Source organism: Amphichorda felina (genome assembly GCF_050947745.1).
Source record: "Amphichorda felina strain 45539 chromosome Unknown scaffold_8, whole genome shotgun sequence".
NCBI classification, from domain to species: Eukaryota; Fungi; Ascomycota; class Sordariomycetes; order Hypocreales; family Bionectriaceae; genus Amphichorda; species Amphichorda felina.
The window spans coordinates 2,695,291-2,715,090 of NW_028145042.1; the positions used below are offsets into that span (position 1 = coordinate 2,695,291).

The 19,800-nt window shown below is 53.1% G+C and overlaps 5 protein-coding genes across 5 annotated transcripts; 4 read left to right on the forward strand and 1 right to left on the reverse strand.

Moving 5' to 3' along the window:
- Nucleotides 1-803: 803 nt before the first annotated feature.
- On the forward strand, nucleotides 804-2,168 carry ACO1O0_008510 (uncharacterized protein; the record flags this gene model as incomplete). The annotated part of the gene is made up of 2 exons (XM_083197874.1): nucleotides 804-1,422; nucleotides 1,483-2,168. 2 exons carry the CDS (start codon nucleotides 804-806, stop codon nucleotides 2,166-2,168), a joined length of 1,305 nt encoding a protein of 434 aa, XP_083047342.1.
- Nucleotides 2,169-6,717: 4,549 nt separating this feature from the next.
- On the forward strand, nucleotides 6,718-9,030 carry ACO1O0_008511 (XFP N-terminal domain-containing protein; the record flags this gene model as incomplete). Its single annotated transcript, XM_083197875.1, has 2 exons — nucleotides 6,718-7,181; nucleotides 7,236-9,030. 2 exons carry the CDS (start codon nucleotides 6,718-6,720, stop codon nucleotides 9,028-9,030), a joined length of 2,259 nt encoding a protein of 752 aa, XP_083047343.1.
- Nucleotides 9,031-10,307: 1,277 nt separating this feature from the next.
- On the forward strand, nucleotides 10,308-11,233 carry ACO1O0_008512 (uncharacterized protein; the record flags this gene model as incomplete). Its single annotated transcript, XM_083197876.1, has 2 exons — nucleotides 10,308-10,479; nucleotides 10,536-11,233. 2 exons carry the CDS (start codon nucleotides 10,308-10,310, stop codon nucleotides 11,231-11,233), a joined length of 870 nt encoding a protein of 289 aa, XP_083047344.1.
- Nucleotides 11,234-12,311: 1,078 nt separating this feature from the next.
- Nucleotides 12,312-13,305, forward strand: ACO1O0_008513 (uncharacterized protein; the record flags this gene model as incomplete). The annotated part of the gene is made up of 2 exons (XM_083197877.1): nucleotides 12,312-12,375; nucleotides 12,431-13,305. The coding sequence occupies 2 exons, from the start codon at nucleotides 12,312-12,314 to the stop codon at nucleotides 13,303-13,305; spliced, it is 939 nt and encodes a 312-aa protein (XP_083047345.1).
- A 92-nt stretch (nucleotides 13,306-13,397) lies between these two features.
- ACO1O0_008514 (type I polyketide synthase) lies at nucleotides 13,398-19,490 on the reverse strand (the record flags this gene model as incomplete). The annotated part of the gene is made up of 4 exons (XM_083197878.1): nucleotides 13,398-14,048; nucleotides 14,104-14,280; nucleotides 14,336-19,326; nucleotides 19,415-19,490. 4 exons carry the CDS (start codon nucleotides 19,488-19,490, stop codon nucleotides 13,398-13,400), a joined length of 5,895 nt encoding a protein of 1,964 aa, XP_083047346.1.
- Between the last annotated feature and the right edge of the window lie 310 nt (nucleotides 19,491-19,800).

Sequence of the window (19,800 nt, forward strand, 5' to 3'; positions counted from 1 at the left end):
TACGGCTGCACTGCCATTGGATCGTGATAGCGAGCAGCAGCATGTAGGATCTTGGCATTGCCTCATTGCTTCACCATTGGCTCTCCTACCGCTTCAGAAGCCGTCGCTCAAGTGTGGCTAGAGCAATTCAGGCTGTTGCTGCAGGCATGCTGCATGCTAGCCGTGCATATGTATTGTACGTACGGAGTACGACTACTCGTACCATGTTGATGCACAATGGCTGGTGCACAATGCTAGTTTCAAACGTCGCAGCACAGCTTTTAATCGGACGTGGCGCCACTGTCACACAGACCAAAACTTCCCCGTTCATTCCTTGCTTCTTCGATCGTCATCGTCGCCGTTGGGTCCATTCATCATGGTAGCCCACGATCCGCTGTCGCTCGTTGGTTGCACCCTTGGGGGGTTGGCTCTTTATGTAAGCACTTGTCCATTTATCCCGGGAGGAATAATATTGGTAACGAGCAATTCCTCTAGTTGCTGACGTTGGGCGTCTACCGCATCTTTTTCCATCCCCTGAGGAAGTACCCAGGGCCTCTGTTGGCCAAATTGACTGACGCGTACGCTGGATACCATTCAATGAGACTTGAGCTTCCTCAAATCACGCAAAGGGATCTAAAGGAATATGGTTTGTAGCCGATATTATTGGATGGACTTCCATACGGGTCTACAGACATTCGAATAATGGAAATGAACAGGCTCCGTCATTCGCCATGGTCCAAACCGTCTCGTCTTCAACTCTGCCAGAGCCCTCCAGGGTAACTTCATTCCCCTCGGCTCAACTAGGGTGACAGAGTATTGATGCCATGCTAGACATTTACAACAATGAGAGGGTCACCAAATCCGACGTCTATCTCGTGACACTGGCGACGACGGCAAAGATCTGCATCTTCAACGCCCTGGACCGGAATGTCCACCGCACCCGACGCAAGCTTGTTGGCTCTGCCGTGACAGACCGAGCTATCCGCAAGTTTGAGCCCACCATATTGGCTGAGATTGACACTTTTCTGAGGCTCATCCTCCAGACTAGCCGTAAGTCGGAGCACATCAATGTCTCGGAGCGTGTCCGTCGTCTCGGCTTCGACATTACCGGCTTCCTTGCCTTTGGGTTTCCTCTAAAGTCTCAGACGGAAGAACGATTCCGATTCCTACCATCGGCTATTACTTTTGGAAACGGCATCAGCAACGTGAAGATGCAGTTCCCCCTCCTCAGCTCGTCCATCATCTCGTTTGTGACAAATATCCTCACGCATTTTGAGCTGCGAAAGTTTTACAATGTGCTCGACTTGATGATCTCCACCCGGCTGTCCAAGGACAAGGACGCCTACTCCGACCTGTACGCCCACGTGGTGGATCAGCTGGAAGAGACCTCAGACGTACGAATGAGTGATGTATGGGCCGAAGCTATGTTTTTCTTCCCTGCTGGTAGGTTGAAGTCCGTGAGTTATTGGTGGATATGGTCGGCTGACTACATGTACCTGATAGGCGGAGACACGAATGCCACGGCTATGAGTAGTGTCTTCTTTTATCTTTCTCGCTACCCGGAATGCTATCGCAAGCTGGCTGAGGAGATTCGCTCAACATTTGCTAGTGGAAAGGAGATTGTCGGCGGCCCCGAACTCTCCAGCTGTCGTTATCTCCGAGCCTGTATCGACGAGGCGCTGCGAATGAACCCCCCTGTGGCCGGCACTCTTTGGAGGCAACTATCCGCCGACGCCGATTTGAACCGACCTCTTATCGTTGACGGCCATGTTGTGCCTCCGGGAACTCATGTTGGTGTCAACACCTATACACTCCACCACAGCGAGGAGCATTTCCCGGACCCGTACACTTATAAGCCAGAACGCTGGCTCGAGTCGGATCCTGATGTTCGCCGCCACATGAGCGAGGCATTTGCAGCGTTCTCCATTGGGTCACGAGGCTGTGCCGGAAAGTCGATGGCATATCTTGAATCCAGCCTTGTCGTGGCCAAGACGCTGTGGTATTTCGATTTTGAGATTGCTCCTGGAGCGGTTGGGCAGCTTGGAGAGGGAAAACCAGGGGGCCGAGTCGGGCGACACCGTCCAAAGGAGTTTCAGGCCTTTGATATTTTTTCCTCTACCCAGCAAGGCCCCAACGTCATGTTCTATCCTCGAGGAGAGTACTGTAAGGAGGATCTGGAGTCTGCATGAGGGCGCCGCCAGGGGGAAGCCGATGAGCAGAGTAACAACCGCAGCCTTTTTGGGCCTTGACGAGCCGGAATTGGGGAATTGGCAGCTTTGGTGATATCATTTCCTGATCTACCCATAAGCTTAACATTCTATTGACGGAGCGCCCGATGTGAGGTTTCGTCATAAGCTGCATGCTTACCACAGTCAATAGATGGTGAACTTTACAAACTCTCTCTCAGCTCCTACTATAAGGGTTGGCCAATTAAATCAACTGGCGTTCAAGACATCAGCAATGATGGCAATACTGCAGCTCCATGTGTTCATCATTTGCTGTATTAAGAAATAAGCACTGCAGCCTCACGTGGGATGATCAACACTTTGAAACATTTATATATAACAAAACAGATGTTTGTACTGTAAGCTGATCAAAGAAGGCTACGGTAGCTACGTCAGTGGTTCTGTAAGTGCAGAATGTGAGGGGGCTGCATCCTGCGAGGCGTATATATCGGCGCTGGGGTGGTGGCGATGCAGGATGATCGTCCCCGGGGAATGTCGATCCAACCTAATTGTCATCAGAGCTGAGATCTAGGCACAGGTGAGAAGAGTCAGATCAGCGATTATTTATAAGAGATTGCCGGGTTGAATTCAACTTTATAGGTCAAATCTGAAGCGTAGTTTGGGCAACCGGCGTTGAAACTCTCCGCGACTAGCACATCGGGGGCGAACTAGGCATGTTTCTTACTCTTCCTTCCAGAGAATGGATCTATGTGTGAGATACTGAGGGATGTTATGGCTCACGAGACGAATATATAAGTCGCATCCCGCCCATCATATCTCAAACTCTGGCTCGTACCAAACCATCAAACCATCAAACCATCACACTGCAAACCACAACACAGCAAGCCACAAAGAACTCCAATACCCTCTATAGACCAACTCTTTTACTATCACAATGTGGGCTTTTGGTATCATCACTCCCCTCCTGGCTGTGGCTTCCGGTGCCACCGCCGCTGCCACCCCGAGGTCCAATACCGCCCGTGCAGTCCAAGACTTGCAGGGCAATGCTGAAAAGTCCATTGAGCAGCTCAAGGCTGGATCATGCGACATCATTGGTAACTATTCAGCCTCACCTTGGTGTTTCACTTCGAGGCTAATAACCGCCAGCCTGCGCGTCTGCCTACGCCCCCAGCATCGCTGTTTGCGCCGCTGCCATTGTCGAACCCAGTAAGTCGAGGCTCCTCAAACACATAACAGATCACCACTGATATCACCAAGCTCCCCTGGGCGAGATTGCATGCCTTGCTGCTATTGCCAACAGCAGCCAGAACCCGGTTAGTACTGAGAATGAAAACTACCTTGAGACGCGTCGCTAATGTTTTGGTAGCCCGCCTCCTGCTCAGGTTGCCTGGATTAAATGGTGTTTGGTTCAATCGTCAAACTACGCCCTGGACTTGGTTTTGCCCCTTCGCGGTTTCCTAGTGCCTCACGCAAATGCGGGAGCGCCCGCAAATGGTCTTGGATAATATTCTGTCGCTGCCGATGTACTACCAAATCACAACACAGGGCCTGGATTATACCTAGGTGATCTGAATTGGTGGGTATAGCCTGATGATAGTCTGAGGCTATCCCTGTCAAGACCGAATGTATGATTTTAGATTTGAGAATTGGAATTAAGAGCTTTTCTCTACTGGAAGATGTGTCGGTGTTGCCCACCTAGTGATAAACTGGCCGAGTAAACTCATCTCACGATTGGTCGTATGTAACTTTACATGGAGTGTTGTGTTACTCAGAGCAACTCATAAGACCATACTAAATTACAATACGCACTTAGTCTTTTCAAATTCCCAGCATTGTATATGATAGCAAGCATGATCTAATCTACATAATTTTAATGGCCTCTTTAATGAGATTGGCGTTAGCATTAGGTGCCTTTTGGGCATGTCCCTGCAAGTCGTCGCCATATTTTTGCTCGAACTGGCCATCGAACACTTTGATGCCAAAATATCCCCTGAATCCCGTCGCCAAAACTGCCGCAACGAAAAGGGCGATAGGTAGGCAACCGCCGTCATGAGGTAGGGGCCTAAAGCTATGGCTCCATTGCCCTCTTGGGCGAAACCCCGGTTCATGTGGTTGATCAGCCAAGGGAGGCGACATGCGATAAGCGTCGCTGATCTGGAGAATGTAAATCTTGTCGCTTGTAACTGTGCTTCCCAGCTCGCTCAGGCTTTCCCCATGATTCCTAGGTCTGATGCTGTCGTTGCCTCAATCAACCCGCTTTCTGTGGTAGGAACCGCCAAGTCACCAGAAGAGCTTTCCAAGTGATGAAGTGATATCGGGAGTATCTGAAGATGCAACTTGTACTCGTATGTATGCTACTCAGCGCCATGGCGTATCAGCCATTGCACAGCAGCCTGCTAGCCCTTCCTAAGTGCTGCCTCAATTAGCGTTTCCCGAGCAAGTTGCGCTGTCTTCTCTCTATCGTGGTAGCGAACGATACCCCTCGTGAGAGGTTGGTTTACATCAGCGCCGTACTCAAGGAACAACTCGAGAACGTCAATCCGGCCAAGTTCTGCCGCTGCAACAGTCGCCCCGGTCCTGTCAACCCGTGCACCATGCTCTAGTAGGAGACGGATCATCTCGGTTGGCTTGCCTCGGTTAACCGCTGTGTATAGATGGTATCCGGGCTTGGAAAACCCGCAGCAATGGTGATTCGGGTCGGCACCGTGCTCGAGCAAGTAACGGACAAGAGACACGCGGGTGCCTGGACCGGTATCATTGGCGAATGCTCTATATGGGCCTGAGATAGCCTGAGAGAGAGGGTCTCCTGCGTAGCCGAGTGAAAGATTTACGCACGAAGGCTGGGCTCTGATGAACTCAGCGAGCACATCGACGTGCGACGTCATGAGCGCGGCTGTGACCGTTTCGCGACTAACCAGAGCATCAGCATCGATCGAGTTCTCACGTCCAAAGGCGAATAGGTACGCCACGAGGTCCGCATGACCACACCGCGCCGTCTTTTCTACCAAGTTGCGTAGGTTTACAATGGGGCGAGGCTTTCCTGCCTAGATAATATTCACATTTCTCAGTGCTGCGTTGGACATGACTCGGTCGTCAAGAAGATTGCGCAGGCGGTCTAGGTCGCCGTCGGCGCAGGCGGCAAGGAGAACCTGTGTTAGGTCGGAGGATAGAAGAACCATCCTACTTGGATGTAATGCGGCTTTTAGATGCAAATAGGGAAAAAGAAGGTTTGATGATAAGTAAGGCATATGTTTTTGATGCTCTATTAGTGGTTTTATATATCGCTTGCTTATGCCTGTTGCGAAGGACTCCAAGTCAGTACTTATAAAGCGATATCAATGCCTCGGTGGCACGGGATGATGTCATTATCGCTACCTGTTTAGAACAACGGTTGATCATCCTCATTCGTGTAAGAAACGCTGGGAATTGATCTCATGGCGGGCTCTGTACTGTTAATGAATCTCATCTTCATGGGGCGCCCACTCTCTCCGTGATTGGGCCTGGTTGTATGGGGGGCCGTGGTGTCCATTGGGGCTGGGCGACTGTACGCGATATTATCCCTTCGACTCACCTTTTTTCGCGATGGACTGCAACATTTGAAGATTATCTGAAATTGGATCAAATTTGAAATCAACATGACATTACCGTGTTCAGCGAATGAGGGACATGTTGCCGACACTGAGAATTGCCGGCTTCAGCGGTTGGGAAGGCAGGGCAACAAACCCAGTACCATGCATGGCAGATGTGTTAAGTGAGGGCGAATGGGAAGAAATGATGGTTGTATTATAAAATTGTTATTGAGAATGCGTATTAAAATATTTCGTGTTTACGGAGTGATGGAAAAGAAACACAATTAAAAAGCCATTGACCACGGCATAATTCTTCTTGGCGTTAAGCATCATCTCTCCTGATTCGAACAGCGTGGTGCTGATATCGAGACCCGTTGCTTAGGTGCTTACAGGCGACTGACGTCAGGCACAGGAGAGAGACGATTGCCCGTTTGAACTTTGGCCAGATCCGTACAGATTACATGACGAGGAGATGGGGCAATCCGTGGTCTCAATTGAACGCTGGGGTAATAATTTGTGATGGCACTTGCCGTGCAAAAGTACCTAGGCATGCATACCTCGGGCGACGTCATCAATACCTCAAAGTCGGCAATGCGACCAGCCTGGGTGCAAGCACGCTCTGCTCTGCTCTCATCTTTTCACCCTATGGTCCATCTCCCCTTCTGTAATTATCGTTCAACAGTCCATTGAATTACCAGCGCATCCCATTGCTTGGATGCCAATAGATTCATATTGCGATAACTTCAGCACCAAAGGTTGTAAAGATGCCGGGCGAGGTAATCGATGAACCTAACCCGCCGCCCCTACCAAGTCAACTACCCGATGAAACGATCCGCCTGGCGGCAAAAGTTCAAAGGAAGCCTCTCGATCCTGTTGTAGCTGCATCACTCAGAGATTTCCAACAGGCGGCATGTTATCTTGCTGGTGGTAGGTATTTCTTCGGTGTACAAGACTCGCAATGGACTGCTAATCGCAATGCAGCCATGATCTTCCTCCGGGACAATGTCCTGATTGAAAGGGACCTCAAGCTCACAGACGTCAAGCCGAGGCTGCTGGGGCATTGGGGCACCTGCCCAGGCCTCATCCTCATCTGGGCCCATCTCAACCTGCTGATCCGCGCGCGAGGGAAGGACATGATCTATGTCATTGGTCCCGGTCATGGTGCCCCTGCTGCGCTGGCTGCCCTCTGGCTGGAAGGCTCGCTGCAGAAGTTCTATCCAGACCGATATCCTGTCAACATGGAAGGCCTACGCAACCTCATCACTGGCTTCTCGGTGCCAGGTGGATTCCCCAGCCACATCAATTCCGAGACTCCTGGGGCTATTCATGAGGGAGGAGAGCTGGGATATGCTCTCTCCGTGTCGTTTGGTGCTGTCATGGACAACCCAGATCTCATTGTCACATGCGTGGTGGGCGACGGCGAGGCAGAAAGTGGTCCAACTGCAGCGTGAGTATTCCCATTGCTAGTATTATCGTGGGGTTCTAACGGGAAACTTCGCAGCGCATGGCATTCTATCAAGTACTTAGATCCGGCAGAGTCTGGAGCTGTCATTCCGATCCTCCACGTCAACGGCTTCAAAATAAGCGAGCGCACCATCTTCGGGTGCATGGATAACAAGGAACTTGCAGCCCTGTTTTCAGGCTACGGCTATCAGGTCTGCTTAGTTGAGGATCTCGACGATATTGATACGGAACTCCACAACGCCTTGGAATGGGCCTTGGTGAGAATCACCGAAATCCAGACAGCTGCTCGCCAGGGAAATCCTATTATCAAGCCAAGGTGGCCCATGGTAATTTTGCGCACTCCCAAAGGATGGGGAGGTCCAAAGAAGGTGGACGGCGCCTTCGTGGAGGGTTCATTCAAGGCGCATCAAATCCCAGTTCCCTCTGCTGGTTCTGATGAGAAGCACCTCCGAATCCTCCAGGACTGGCTCAAGAGCTACGATGCGGCCAGACTGCTTAAAGGGGGACAGCCTGCCGACTCTATTCTTGGCATACTTCCTGAGGATTCCAAGAAGTTGGGCCAGATCAGAATGGCATACGACTCGAGACAGCCCTTGAAACTCCCCGACTGGAGAGCCCAGGCCGCATCGAAATTTGAAAGCTGCAGCAGCATGCAGAAAACGGGAGTCTTTCTTGATAAGGTTGTCGTGGCGAACCCCAAGTCATTTCGAATCTTCTCGCCGGACGAACTCGAGAGCAACAAGCTCAGCGGTGTTCTCGAGCACACTGGCCGAAACTTCCAGTGGGATGAGTACTCTCGTGCCAAAGGTGGACGCGTGATTGAGATACTTTCGGAGCACTGCTGCCAGGGCTTCATGCAGGGATACACGCTCACAGGTCGCACAGCGTTGTTTCCCAGCTACGAGTCGTTTCTGGGGATTGTCCATACAATGATGGTTCAATACTCCAAGTTTAGCAAGATCGCCCGCGAGACAACCTGGCATGGCGATATCAGCTCCATCAACTACATCGAGACGAGTACCTGGGCACGCCAGGAGCACAACGGATTTTCGCATCAGAACCCATCTTTCATCGGTGCCGTGTTGAACCTCAAGCCCGAGGCTGCTCGTGTTTACCTGCCCCCTGATTCAAACTGCTTCTTGAGTACAGCCCATCACTGCCTACAGTCAAAGAACTATGTCAACCTCATGATTGGGGCCAAGCAACCCACTTTTGTGTACCTCTCAGCTGATGAAGCTGCTGAGCACTGCAGAAAGGGGGCCTCAGTGTGGAATTTCGCCTCCTATGAGGAAGAAGGCACAGATCCGGATGTGGTTCTAGTTGGAATTGGTGTCGAGGTGACCTTTGAAGTCGTCAAAGCCGTTGAGCTCCTGAGGGAGCTCCTTCCCAACCTACATTTGCGGACTGTCAATGTTACGGATCTCATGGTGCTTGCTACCGAGTCAAGCCACCCACATGCGCTCGGGAGATCAGCATTCGTTGACATGTTCACTGCCAACAGTCCCGTATGCTTCAACTACCACGGCTATGCGACTGAGCTGCAGGGCCTGCTGTTTGGGCGGCCGCAACTGGAGCGAATGACGGTCGAGGGATACAAGGAGGAAGGGAGCACTACAACGCCGTTTGATATGATGATGGCTAACGAGGTAAGCCGTTTTGATCTCACGAGAAGGGCTGCAAAGGCGGCGGCCAAAAGGAACGAGGACGTGAAAAGTGTGCTGGAGGATGTTTTGAAGAAGATTGATGACAAGGTGGCTGCTGTGCGGGAGTATATTGGTCTCCACGGGAAAGGTGAGGGTATCCACGTATCCTCCATATCGAAACACTGCTAACGCATCTAGACCCTGACGATATTTATGAGATGCCTCACTTCTAAGTCCAGGAGACTCTATGCCACTAACTTCACTGTCGCATCAATGTGCAGCGTCTGGCCGTGTAGAAAGCATCACGGGTCGTAAGCTGTCATGTATGTAGTGAATGGGATGCATTTGGATGATTTGATCGTTTTAAAGGAAAGAATTTGCTCGACTTATTATATTGAATGTAAATCTTGGGTCTCACTATATATCCCATACTCCCTGTCAGAGTGGCAGCCGATTAAAGTGATGTGTGTGAATATGCTTCGCGGGTACGTAGTCAAATTATGACAGCCTTGCTTTCTACGGAACCTTGCAGTCATAACCTTATTAACAACCTTGATGGTCGGCAATCTTATTTTCACGCCCACTCTAGGCTATGACACGACTGATTTAAAAGGAACGATAGACACGACAGGTGCCACGCAAGCGTTACGACGTTTGGGTTGAAACTGGGGTGGACGGAAACGAACCCCACCCATGTTGATGCCCTGGTGACGTCTGCTGCTTGGCTCTTGACACCTGTGGAGGTAAATAGGCTGGCAAGGTGCCAATGATAGAGGGTGCAATTTCGATAACTTAATACCAAATCACGGATTAGTCGAGTATGACCGCTGAAAGTAGATACTGGTTATGAACTATTCCGTTTGGTTCATAACGATGGCGAACGAGGATACAAACAAAGACGGACCAATAGTGCGTCTCGGTCAAAGCGTCGCGGAAGAATCAGCCACGTTTGTCCCTGATGATGTTTGCCTGTAAAAGCTTCCTTGACGTCACCATCTGGTAAGGACGCGGTCACTTGGGAAGCTGCATCGAGACAGCAGCCTGAAGATCGGCTCCAGTACGGAGCAAAACATACGGGAACCCGGCCCCACCTACGGCCCCACGGCCGTGTACTACTGTCGCCGGGGAGCCTGGGCGAGCGAGACGGCTGGAATCAGGGCACACTCATGCGCGTTGATGGGCACGAGGACTCTGAGATGCAAATGACGTTCTTATTACAACTCCATATTTCTCTACGGGGTACCCTCCGGCTGGTGTATGAGCCATGGGATTGGCTGGCTTCATCAGATGATATAGGGCGGTCGTATCTCCGTGCCCGCTCGATACTCGCAATTCATCGCGAACAGACACAGCCCAGATTGCCCCTCAATAAAGCAAGCAAATCTCTGATTAGGGTGACAGAGTTTCGCGATTTCTCCTGTCTACTAGTCCCCAAACTATCACAAAATTGACTACGCTCCCCCGCCATGGCACCCAGTCAGGAAGCAACCCAGACAGCCGGTCTGCCACGCGAGACAAACGTCGGTGGCAAGCGTTTCGCGGATTTTGACTTGCAGGGAAAGACATTCCTGGTCACCGGCGGCGCCAGGGGTCTTGGGCTCGCATTGGCCGAGGCACTCGTCGAGGCTGGCGGAAGAGGTTGGTCACGGCATGGTGTGGTGGTGGCATTTCACAAGCTAATAATGCAATTGCAGTCTTTTGTCTTGACCGTGCAGAAGAGCCGGACGAAGAATGGAACGAAGCCCTAGACCGCGTTGTCCCCGAGTGGGGAGGTTCCTTGGTATACCGACAAGTCGACGTCCAGGACACCAGTAACCTGGAAAAGGTCATTGGCGAGATTGCAGACGAGAACGAGCGCTTGGACGGAGTCATCGCTGCTGCTGGAGTCCAGCAGGTGACGCCCGCCACAGAATACACGGCCGAGGACGCCAACGGAATGCTGTCGATCAATTACACCGGGGTCTTCATGACGGCAACCTTGTCGGCCCGCAAGATGATGGAGTACAAGTGCCCTGGCAGCATCTGTCTGATTGCGAGCATGTCCGGATCCGTCGCCAACAAGGGCCTCATCTCGCCCGTGTACAACTCTTCCAAGGCCGCCGTCATCCAGCTGGCCCGCAATCTCGCGATGGAGTGGACACCTGTGAAAAAGGATGGGTCGGGAGGCATTCGGGTCAACTGCATAAGCCCGGGCCACATAAAGACGCCCATGGTCAACCAGATGATGATTGATGAACCAGAGACTAAGAAGAGGTGGTGTCGGGAGAACATGATGGGCCGCCTCGCTGAGACGAGCGAATTCAAGGGAGCGGCCCTGTTTCTTCTCAGCAACGCGAGTAGTTTCATGACGGGGGCTAATATGATTATTGATGGCGGGCACACAGCCTGGTAATGGAGGGAACAGTATGGAATTCGGAGTGATAGACATGCTGGATGTTGGTGATTTAGAAGGAGAGCGAGAGGTTTGGGAAGTCATGAGAAACTTCTTCCCGTGATAGAGCCGATAGCTGCTTAGGTTAGTGTACTGCCTATACCGATGCCGTTATTTCCCATCTGGGATATCACGGGCGCTTTCATATGGAATAATGGGGCTTAGTTGGAATGAATGGCGCCTCGATGGACTCGTGCATTGGCGTGCCAACTCGCCTCGACCATGCCACCAGGACTGGGGCTGTTGTCGCACTCATGCCCTATCTATCTAACGAGGTGGTCAAGAAGGGCATCCGTGTCAATATCGTTGCTGCCGGGCCCATATGGATGCCACTTCTCGCGATGGGCGTTGATAGCGAGGGCCAGAAGAGACATGGTCTTGGGAACACGACCCCCATAGGGAGATCAGCCCAGCCGATGGAAGTAGCGATGAGTTACGTCTTCTTCGCCAGCAAGGAGAACTCATTCCAGAAAGGGCAGACGCTGCACCCAAGCGGAGGTATTGTCGTCCACGGCTGAGGTTAGAGGGTGAATTTTGTTGGATACTAGTAAGATCCTACGGCTGTGGAAAGTCGAAGTCCAATCAATTGTCCAGTGGTTCATCTAGGTTGGTTGTGAGTCGTGAGAAGCGAGTGGTAAGTGTTGACTGCGGATTGGCGACATGTACCTTTAAGACATGCATGATGACAAGCGTGAGGTTGCTGGGCTAGATGATCGGAATTCAAGCTAACTGAGAAGAGTTTCAATCTAGACAGCTAAAGCAGGTCAGCTGCCCAAGCATCTGCAGCTCAAGCATCTGCAGCTCAAGCTGACTGCGTGTTCGAATAGTGCGGGGGCCACCACAGGGCCCCATGTACAGGAGACATATGTACAATTGTACATGTACATAGACATGCTGCCGAATCCTCCGTCATGCAAGTATAAATGAACCTGTCTTTGCTCCCTCGAAGCCTCATCTTCGGTTCTTCGTCCATGGGCTACATGGCTATGACCTTGCTGGATAGTCCCATCTTCTAAATTTCACTTGCGGTATCTCAAAAATGGCATTTGATCCGCTTACAGACATTCCTGACCTGTCTGGGAAGGTCATTCTTGTGACTGGTGGTAAGCGGTCACGATAACTACTAGCAAGATGGCAAGTCACTTACTACGCCGACAGGAAACACCGGCTTGGGCGCAGCCACCATCAGATTTCTTGCTCGCCGCAACCCCTCAGCCATTTACCTCTGCGCCCGTCCTGTCTCCATCTCTAGCGCAGAGACCCTCGTCTCGTCCATTGAGGAGTCGTTCCCAGACCCCAACATCAAGATCCTACCCCTCGACCTTTCGTCCCTGGAAAATGTCAAGACATTCGCCGCCAGATTCCTCCAGGAGGCACCAAGGCTCGACCTGCTATTCCTCAATGCCGGAATCTCCACTACGGCGCCGGCTCTGACCGAAGATGGCTACGAGAGCCAGTTTGGAATCAACCATGTCGGTCACGCGCTGCTTACGCAGCTGCTGATGCCAAAACTGTTGGAAACGCAAAGGCAGGGCAGCCAGGTGCGCGTCATGGTCACCTCGTCCATGGCCGCCCACATGGCCTCGCCACCAACGGGTCTTGTGCTTGATGAGATGAAGAAGTCAGACCCCCTAGACTCGCCGTACCAGAGATATGCGCACTCAAAGCTCGCCGCCATCTTATTTGCTCGCAAGCTCTCGCAGCTCTACCCTTCTGTACAGTCTGTATCCTTCAATCCAGGCCAGGTCTACACGGACCTATTCAAGAAGGCCACTGGTATCAACAGATGGGTCATGATGCTTATAGGCATGCCCTTTGCGTGGCTTACGGGGGTCACTCCGGAAAAGGGAGCAGTGAATGGGCTGTGGGTGGCATTTGCAGATGATGTGAAGAATGGGGCTTATTATGAGCCCGTTGGCATTCTCGAGGAGGAGAAGAAGTTCTTTACAGATCAGGAACAGGCTGATGAACTGTGGCGCTGGACAGAGGATGAGTTGGCAGCACACGGAGCGCCAGGCTGGCCGGCTGCGTGAAGGGGTCTTTGTCGATACCAGCTGCAAGATAGGAATGAGCAAGTTCATATCTACCTTACAAGACAAGTTTCTTAGCTTCCAAGTCACACACCTTACTTTTTCTTAGTTCCAGCCTCTCTCTGGGCCAAGATGTGAGTCGACAGAGCACGCAGGTTTCCGGCATTTACAATCTTGGGAAGCGGAAGCTCAACGCCTGTCTCTCTGCGGATCCAGTTGCGCAGCTCTACCGACACCAGCGAGTCCAGGCTGTAGTTGGCCAGCGGTGCGTCGGCCTCAATCTCGTCCCTCTCGATCATGGTAATGGATGAGACCTTGTCCATCAGGACGGCTAGTAGAGTCGCCAGGGGATCAGCCGCATTGGCGAGCTGCAGGCCCTTGGGCTTGGCCTCGCCTCCGCGGCTCGCGTCCTCCGTACCATCAGCACGTGTCTCGGCCCTGATGTAGTCAACGAGGGCTCTAGGGTGAAAGCACTGCCACGGCATCGTGCTGCTATCGTCTCCTCGAGCATAGCTGAACGAGATTGCTTTTCCGTCACGGTTCAACCCGGAGCTGGAACCGATGATGCCGCCCTTCATGACTGTCCTGAGGTGCGCTAGCGACAGCACTGCGCCCAGAGAGCTGGTGAGCTTGCCCTCTAGGTCGCGGTCTGCCACGTAGCCGACATCGAGAACAACGGGTAGCGCGACCGACACGGTAGGCTGGCCCAGGGCGCTGCGATACTCGGCAAAGGCATCGTAGAATGACTATATAAGGTCAGTGTCTGTATTCAAGTAGGTGCCATTATTAAACGGATCTTACCGCTGTCCCCGAGTAAACGGACTGGCCAATGTTGCCACTTCCAGAGATGAAGGAGGACAGCGCAACAAAGAAGTCCAGATTGTCTGGGAGCAGCTCATGGAGGTTCCACGCGCCCCTGATTCGTGGAAGCACAATATTCAGCCAGTCTTGGTGCGAGGTATTGCTCAAAAGTTTGTCCTAATATCAACGTTAGGGAGGATTCAGTATTCTGCTGTTCTTGAGAACCACGTACTTTGAGGAACAAGGCCCCGTGGACGACACCGCCGACCGGAGGAAGGTCCTGGATGGACTGCACAACATTGAGCACATCCTCTGGGCGGCCAACATCACAAGCGATGGCTCTCATTGAGACATCTGAGCCTTGGTATTGTGCAAGCACCTTCTGGACATCTGGGCGAGATGAGCCACTGCGGCCCAGAAGAACCACATTGCGAGCCCCATTCTCAACCATCCAAGGACCGAGAGACAGTCCGATACCACCTGTACCACCTGTAATGATATAAGTCTTGTCAGGACGAAGGAGTGAATCTGCAGACACCCCGAGTGGCTTGGCCCCCTCGGCCTTGACTTGTTCCTCGGGATCCATGGTGATGACGATCTTGCCAATGTTCTGACCAGATTGGAGCTTGCGCATTCCCGTGGCAATCTGAGAGACGGGCAGCGCTGTGACAGGTTGAATTGGCACGACAACCTTGCGCTCAACGAGGTCGTTGATATCTGCCAGGCATCGGCGGTGCTCATGCGGTCGGCTCAAGAACATGGTGCGGAGATCGACGCCGGTGAAGGTCACGTTGCGGTCAAAAGGCCTCATGGGCAGATAGCTGTTCTGCAGGAGGTCCCTCTTTCCAATCTCAACAAAGCGGCCAAAGTCAGCCACGATGGCCCATGTTTCTTGCAGGAGGTTACCACTGAGCGAGTTGATGACCAGGTCCACGCCCTTTCCACCAGTCACGGAGAGAATGCCATCGCGGAACTCGGGTGTGCGGCTGGAGTAGATGTGGTCTTTGGGGATATCAAACTCCCTGTGCAGAAACTCCCTCTTGGCGGGAGACCCAGCAGTTACATACACCTCGGCGCCTACATGACGCGCGAGCACAATGCAGGCCTGGCCGACAGCACCAGAGGCTGCGTGGATCAAGACGCTCTCTCCCTGCTGCAGTCGACCGATCCGCATGACTGACATGACGGCTGTGGAGTAGGCGACGGAGATACCAGCGGCTTCGGCGGCGGTGAATCCCTCGGGGATCTTGCATGCGTGCCATGAAGGCATCTGCATGTGGGTGGTAAAGCTACCTCCATGGAGGGCGCCAAAGAAGACCTTATCGCCTGGCTGTAAATCTTCGACCGCAGAACCTGTCTGGAGAACAACTCCAGATCCCTCAAAGCCTGGACGAGTCCAGGGGATTGAACCAAGGACGAGGAGAACGTCGCGGAAGTTGACACCCGAGGCCTCGACCTGCACCAGAATAGCATCGTCAGCTAGGGGCTGTTGGAGCGTGTCTGTCCTCTTGAAGTATATCGAGTCGGGACTTCCTGCAGCGTCGACTGTCATCTCAAAAGAGACATTATCTTGCCAGAGGTTTTGCTCCTTGCGAATCACAACGCCCGCCTCCGAGGCAAAGGCCTCTCTGGCTTCGGCAAGTGGACGATAGCGAGGCAGCCACATGCTGCCCTCGTGCCATGTAAAGTCAAAGTCCACGGCGCTCGAAAATTCCGAGTCACGAAGTTTGTTGGCTAGACGAACAATGGCCGAGGCCCCTTCGGACGTGTAGGGAAGATCCTCTAGCATGAGGAGGTTTCTTGACCCGTTCTCAAGACGAACTGTCCGCAGCATGCCCTTGACTGTGTCGCCGTCTGGAGTGTGGTCTTTGGGTATGACCCATAGCATTCCTCTGACTTGGAGGAATGTGTCTCTAAGTAGATCAAAGGTCTCCTCTGAGACGTCTTTGAAGATGCTGTTCCGGGGAGAGTCAATGAACAAACACAAAGGGTCGCCGGACGGGTCTATTTCAGCAAAGGGCTTGATCTCAGTCTCGCAGCCAAGGCTTTCGGTGAGCAGTTCTGAGACTAGCTGAGCAAACTCCTCCTCCTCGCTATCCATCATGGGTCCACAGATGGTGATGGGTGTCGCATGATCTACCGTGTCGGCGAGGCCCACTCGCGTCGTGGTCATGATGCTAAGGATATTCTCGGGGTCATTGGGGTATCCCTCTATCACTCCATCGACGCTCGAAAAGCCTCGGTCCGAGAACAAGCGGCTCCAGGCGTCCTTTGACAGAAGTGGCCCCTGCTCGAGCGAGCGGTACTCGTCCTCTGCCAGCCACCACCCTGGAAGAAGGGCAAAGGGGAGAACTAGGGGTGCGTGAAGGCCGGCCTCGAGGACGACAAGCCTGCCATTTGGCTTTAGTAGAGACCGCACGTGGTCGACTGTGTTTGTCATATTAGGTGTTGCGTGTAGGACGTTGGACGCAATGACTAGGTCATAGTCCTCCAGGCTGAACCCTTGCTGCGCAGGATCCTGGCTAATGTCCAGCTTCTTGTACGTGACATACTTGGACCATTTTTCAAGCTTATCGCGGGCCGCTTCAAAGAAGCCTGACGATATATCCGTGTAGGTATAGTTGAAGTGATCAGGCAGTCGCTCTCCTCCTCGCGAAATGGCCTGGAAGACCGGTAGAGTAGCACTGCCAGTTCCCGCTCCAATCTCAAGCACACGCAGTCCGGACTTGACGTCGCATTGGTGACGGACCCATCGGGCCAAGACGTGACTCAGACGCACGTTGGTCAGATCATCGTCGTAGTAGCGGGACAGGCGGTTGTCCTTGAGCATGATCTCAAGAGCCTGTACTTCACCTCGCAGGATGGCCGTGAGCTGCTCTCCCACGGCGCAAACCATCTCGCCTTGACCGCCAGAGCCTGATACCGTGGCCACGAGTGATGCTGTGTCGACTGCATCCAGAGTTTTCTTAGTCTTGGCTTCCTCCACACATTCTGTGGCCCAGACCTTGAAGCGAGCTAGGTGAGGGGGGAGTGCATTCTCATCCTTGGCTGTCTCCTGCAATGCCCTCTGCATGAAGTAGATGCCAGCCTGGTTCAGCAGACGCACCCGGTGACGTTCTTCTTCCGGGGTGGGACCGACATGGAGGAACTCGCGTAGCTTCCCATCGTCAGCCAGGTTATCCAAGCTGGGTATGAGATCCCAATGATAACTGGCTGGGAGGCTGGAGGTCGGGTTGCTCGAGGGGCTAGAAGCGATGACTCGCAGTGAAACCGACTCCCATTCAGCAACCGGAGTCAGTGCATCAGTACTTTTGATAAATACTGCGACGCTGATGCGGAGGAGGCCGGCCTTGAGGTCATAGTTGAGGAGGCGTGTGACGGTCGTCATGCGCAGATTCGCCTCGACGGGGATGTTGTTCGAGATGCGCAGCCGGCTGACGTAGTTTGGCATCATGGCTGGCTTCTCCCCGTAGGCCTCCAGAAGCGGACCTAGCCCTTGCAGGAAGCTGTCCAGCGTCGGCGTGTCGACCGAGACGGGTGAGCCGTATGGGGATGGCAGCGTCAGGTCTAGCTCGCGCAGTTCGCTCTCCATGACGGTCCATCCGGGCCCCTCCCAGAACTTCTTCATTCGCTTGAACTCGGGTCCGTATGTTGTGCCCTCCTTGTGGTCTTTAGAGTACTCCAGCTCTGGGTCTCTCTCCTTGAGCTGGTCGCTGTTGATGAGCGGTGCTGATGCTCGGAATGTCGGCGTTTCTATGCTTGGCTCGTTGGCCTCTGTCTCGACGCGGCCGTGGCAATGCGCCGTCCATCCGTACTCGTGTGACCAGCTCAAGATCTCGAATACCCATGAAGTAGAGGAGAATGTCTCCGTTCCAGTGGCGGCAGGCCGTAGTTTGGTGGTAATGTCGACGCGCTCGTCTTCTTCAATTTCCAGGCTCCGCTTGGCGTGGAACTCGTGCACAACCAGACTGGCGAACTTGCCCGATGCTACTCGCCTCAGGCCCTCCATGGCCAGCGAAAGATAGCCTGTCATGGGAAAGATGACCTGTCCACCCACTGCGTGCTCCCGGATCCATGGCATCTCATCAAGAGTGAAGACTTGCCTGAAGGTCATCTCACTGCCTTCGGTATAGGGGCTCTTCCACCCGAGCATGGGGTGGTACGGTTGGCCAGGATGGAGCTTTGCTTGGGTGATGCGGGACCTCAGCATGTACTTCACGGAGCGGTCCCAAGCATAAGCAGGGAGATCGGTGAGAACCTGCGCCTTGCTCTGGTCTGTCTGGTTGACGGCTCCAAGATGGACGGGAGAGCCCAAGCAGAATAGGCTCTTGGCCAACGTAAGGAGGGCCTCCTCGCTGTCTATGCCACGTTCCAGGGAGGCGAGGTAGTTGAGCTTCTCACCGTGACGCTGGCCCTGTTCACCTTGCTGTTGTTGCTGTCGGAGGGCGTCGGCAGTCTGTTTGATTGGGTTTTTGAGAGCCGAATGCGGCCCAATTTCGACAATGACGTTGGGAGGCTTCGAATTAGCCATGTTGGCCTGTCTCGACAGAACTCCCGTGACGGCGTCAGCAAACCGAACCGGCTGAACAAGGTTGTTAACCCAGTATAAAGCGTCGAGGGCATCAAAGCCCTTGCCGTTGTCGCTCGAAGAAGATACAAAATGTGGGCGAGGGGCATCCTGTTGTGAGGATGAGGTTGCCGTGGTGCAGTAAGGCTCGATGGATGCCCTGTAGGAATCCGCAACCTGCTCCATGTGACGAGAGTGATACGCCACCTCAACCTTGAGCTTACGAGCAAATATTCCCTGTGCGGTAGCCATCTGGTGGATCTTGTCAATGGCAGGTTCGTCCCCAGAGACAGTCACGCTCGACGGGCTGTTGATGGCCGCAATCGTGGCATATCCTTCGGTTTTATCTGCCAGAAGTGTAGATGCTTCCTCGGATCCCACTCCAAGAGCTAGCATGGCACCCTTCTGGCCATTCCGAGCGAGCTCAACAGCTGCTAGGCCGCGGAAATAGGCTATGGCGAGGGCTGCTTCGAGGGATACGAAACCCGCAGCATAGGCAGCACCTATCTCTCCACTGGAATGACCCGTGACAGTGGTTGGTTCGATGCCCCAAGACTTAAGCAAGGAGACAAGAGCAAGCTGGATGGCTGTGCATGCCGGCTGGCTGATTTCGGCCTCGTTGATTCGCGTCTCGGACGCTGGCCGATGGAGTTCCTCTGCACGCCGTGTTAGACTTGTGACAGGAAGAGAGACATGAACATAGCGGAGATGAGAGACACATGCCCTTCAGTGACCAAGTAGCACCTAGCTTCTTAAGGTTCAACTCGGCCTCGTCGATAGCCGCAGCAAAGACCTTGTAACGCTGCAGGCCAGCGGCCATTTGTGCGTGTCTTGGACCCGTTAGCCGATTCAATTTACGATAACCAGGTACGATAAGGCTTCTTACTGAGCACCCTGTCCGGTAAACACAAACGCGACAGCTCTATCTCTGATCTTTCTTGGCTTAGCTGCTGCTAGCTGCGTCTTCAGCCCATCCAGCGAGTCTGCCGTGGCTGCTACTCTGTACGAGTGGTGAGTTCGACGTTGGCCGAGCGTGAAGGCAAGGTTCTCCATAAATGCGCTGGATCCATCTACAGTTGTAGAAGTATCCAGGTACTCTTGGAAAGAAGACAAGTAAGCAGCGAGGCTGT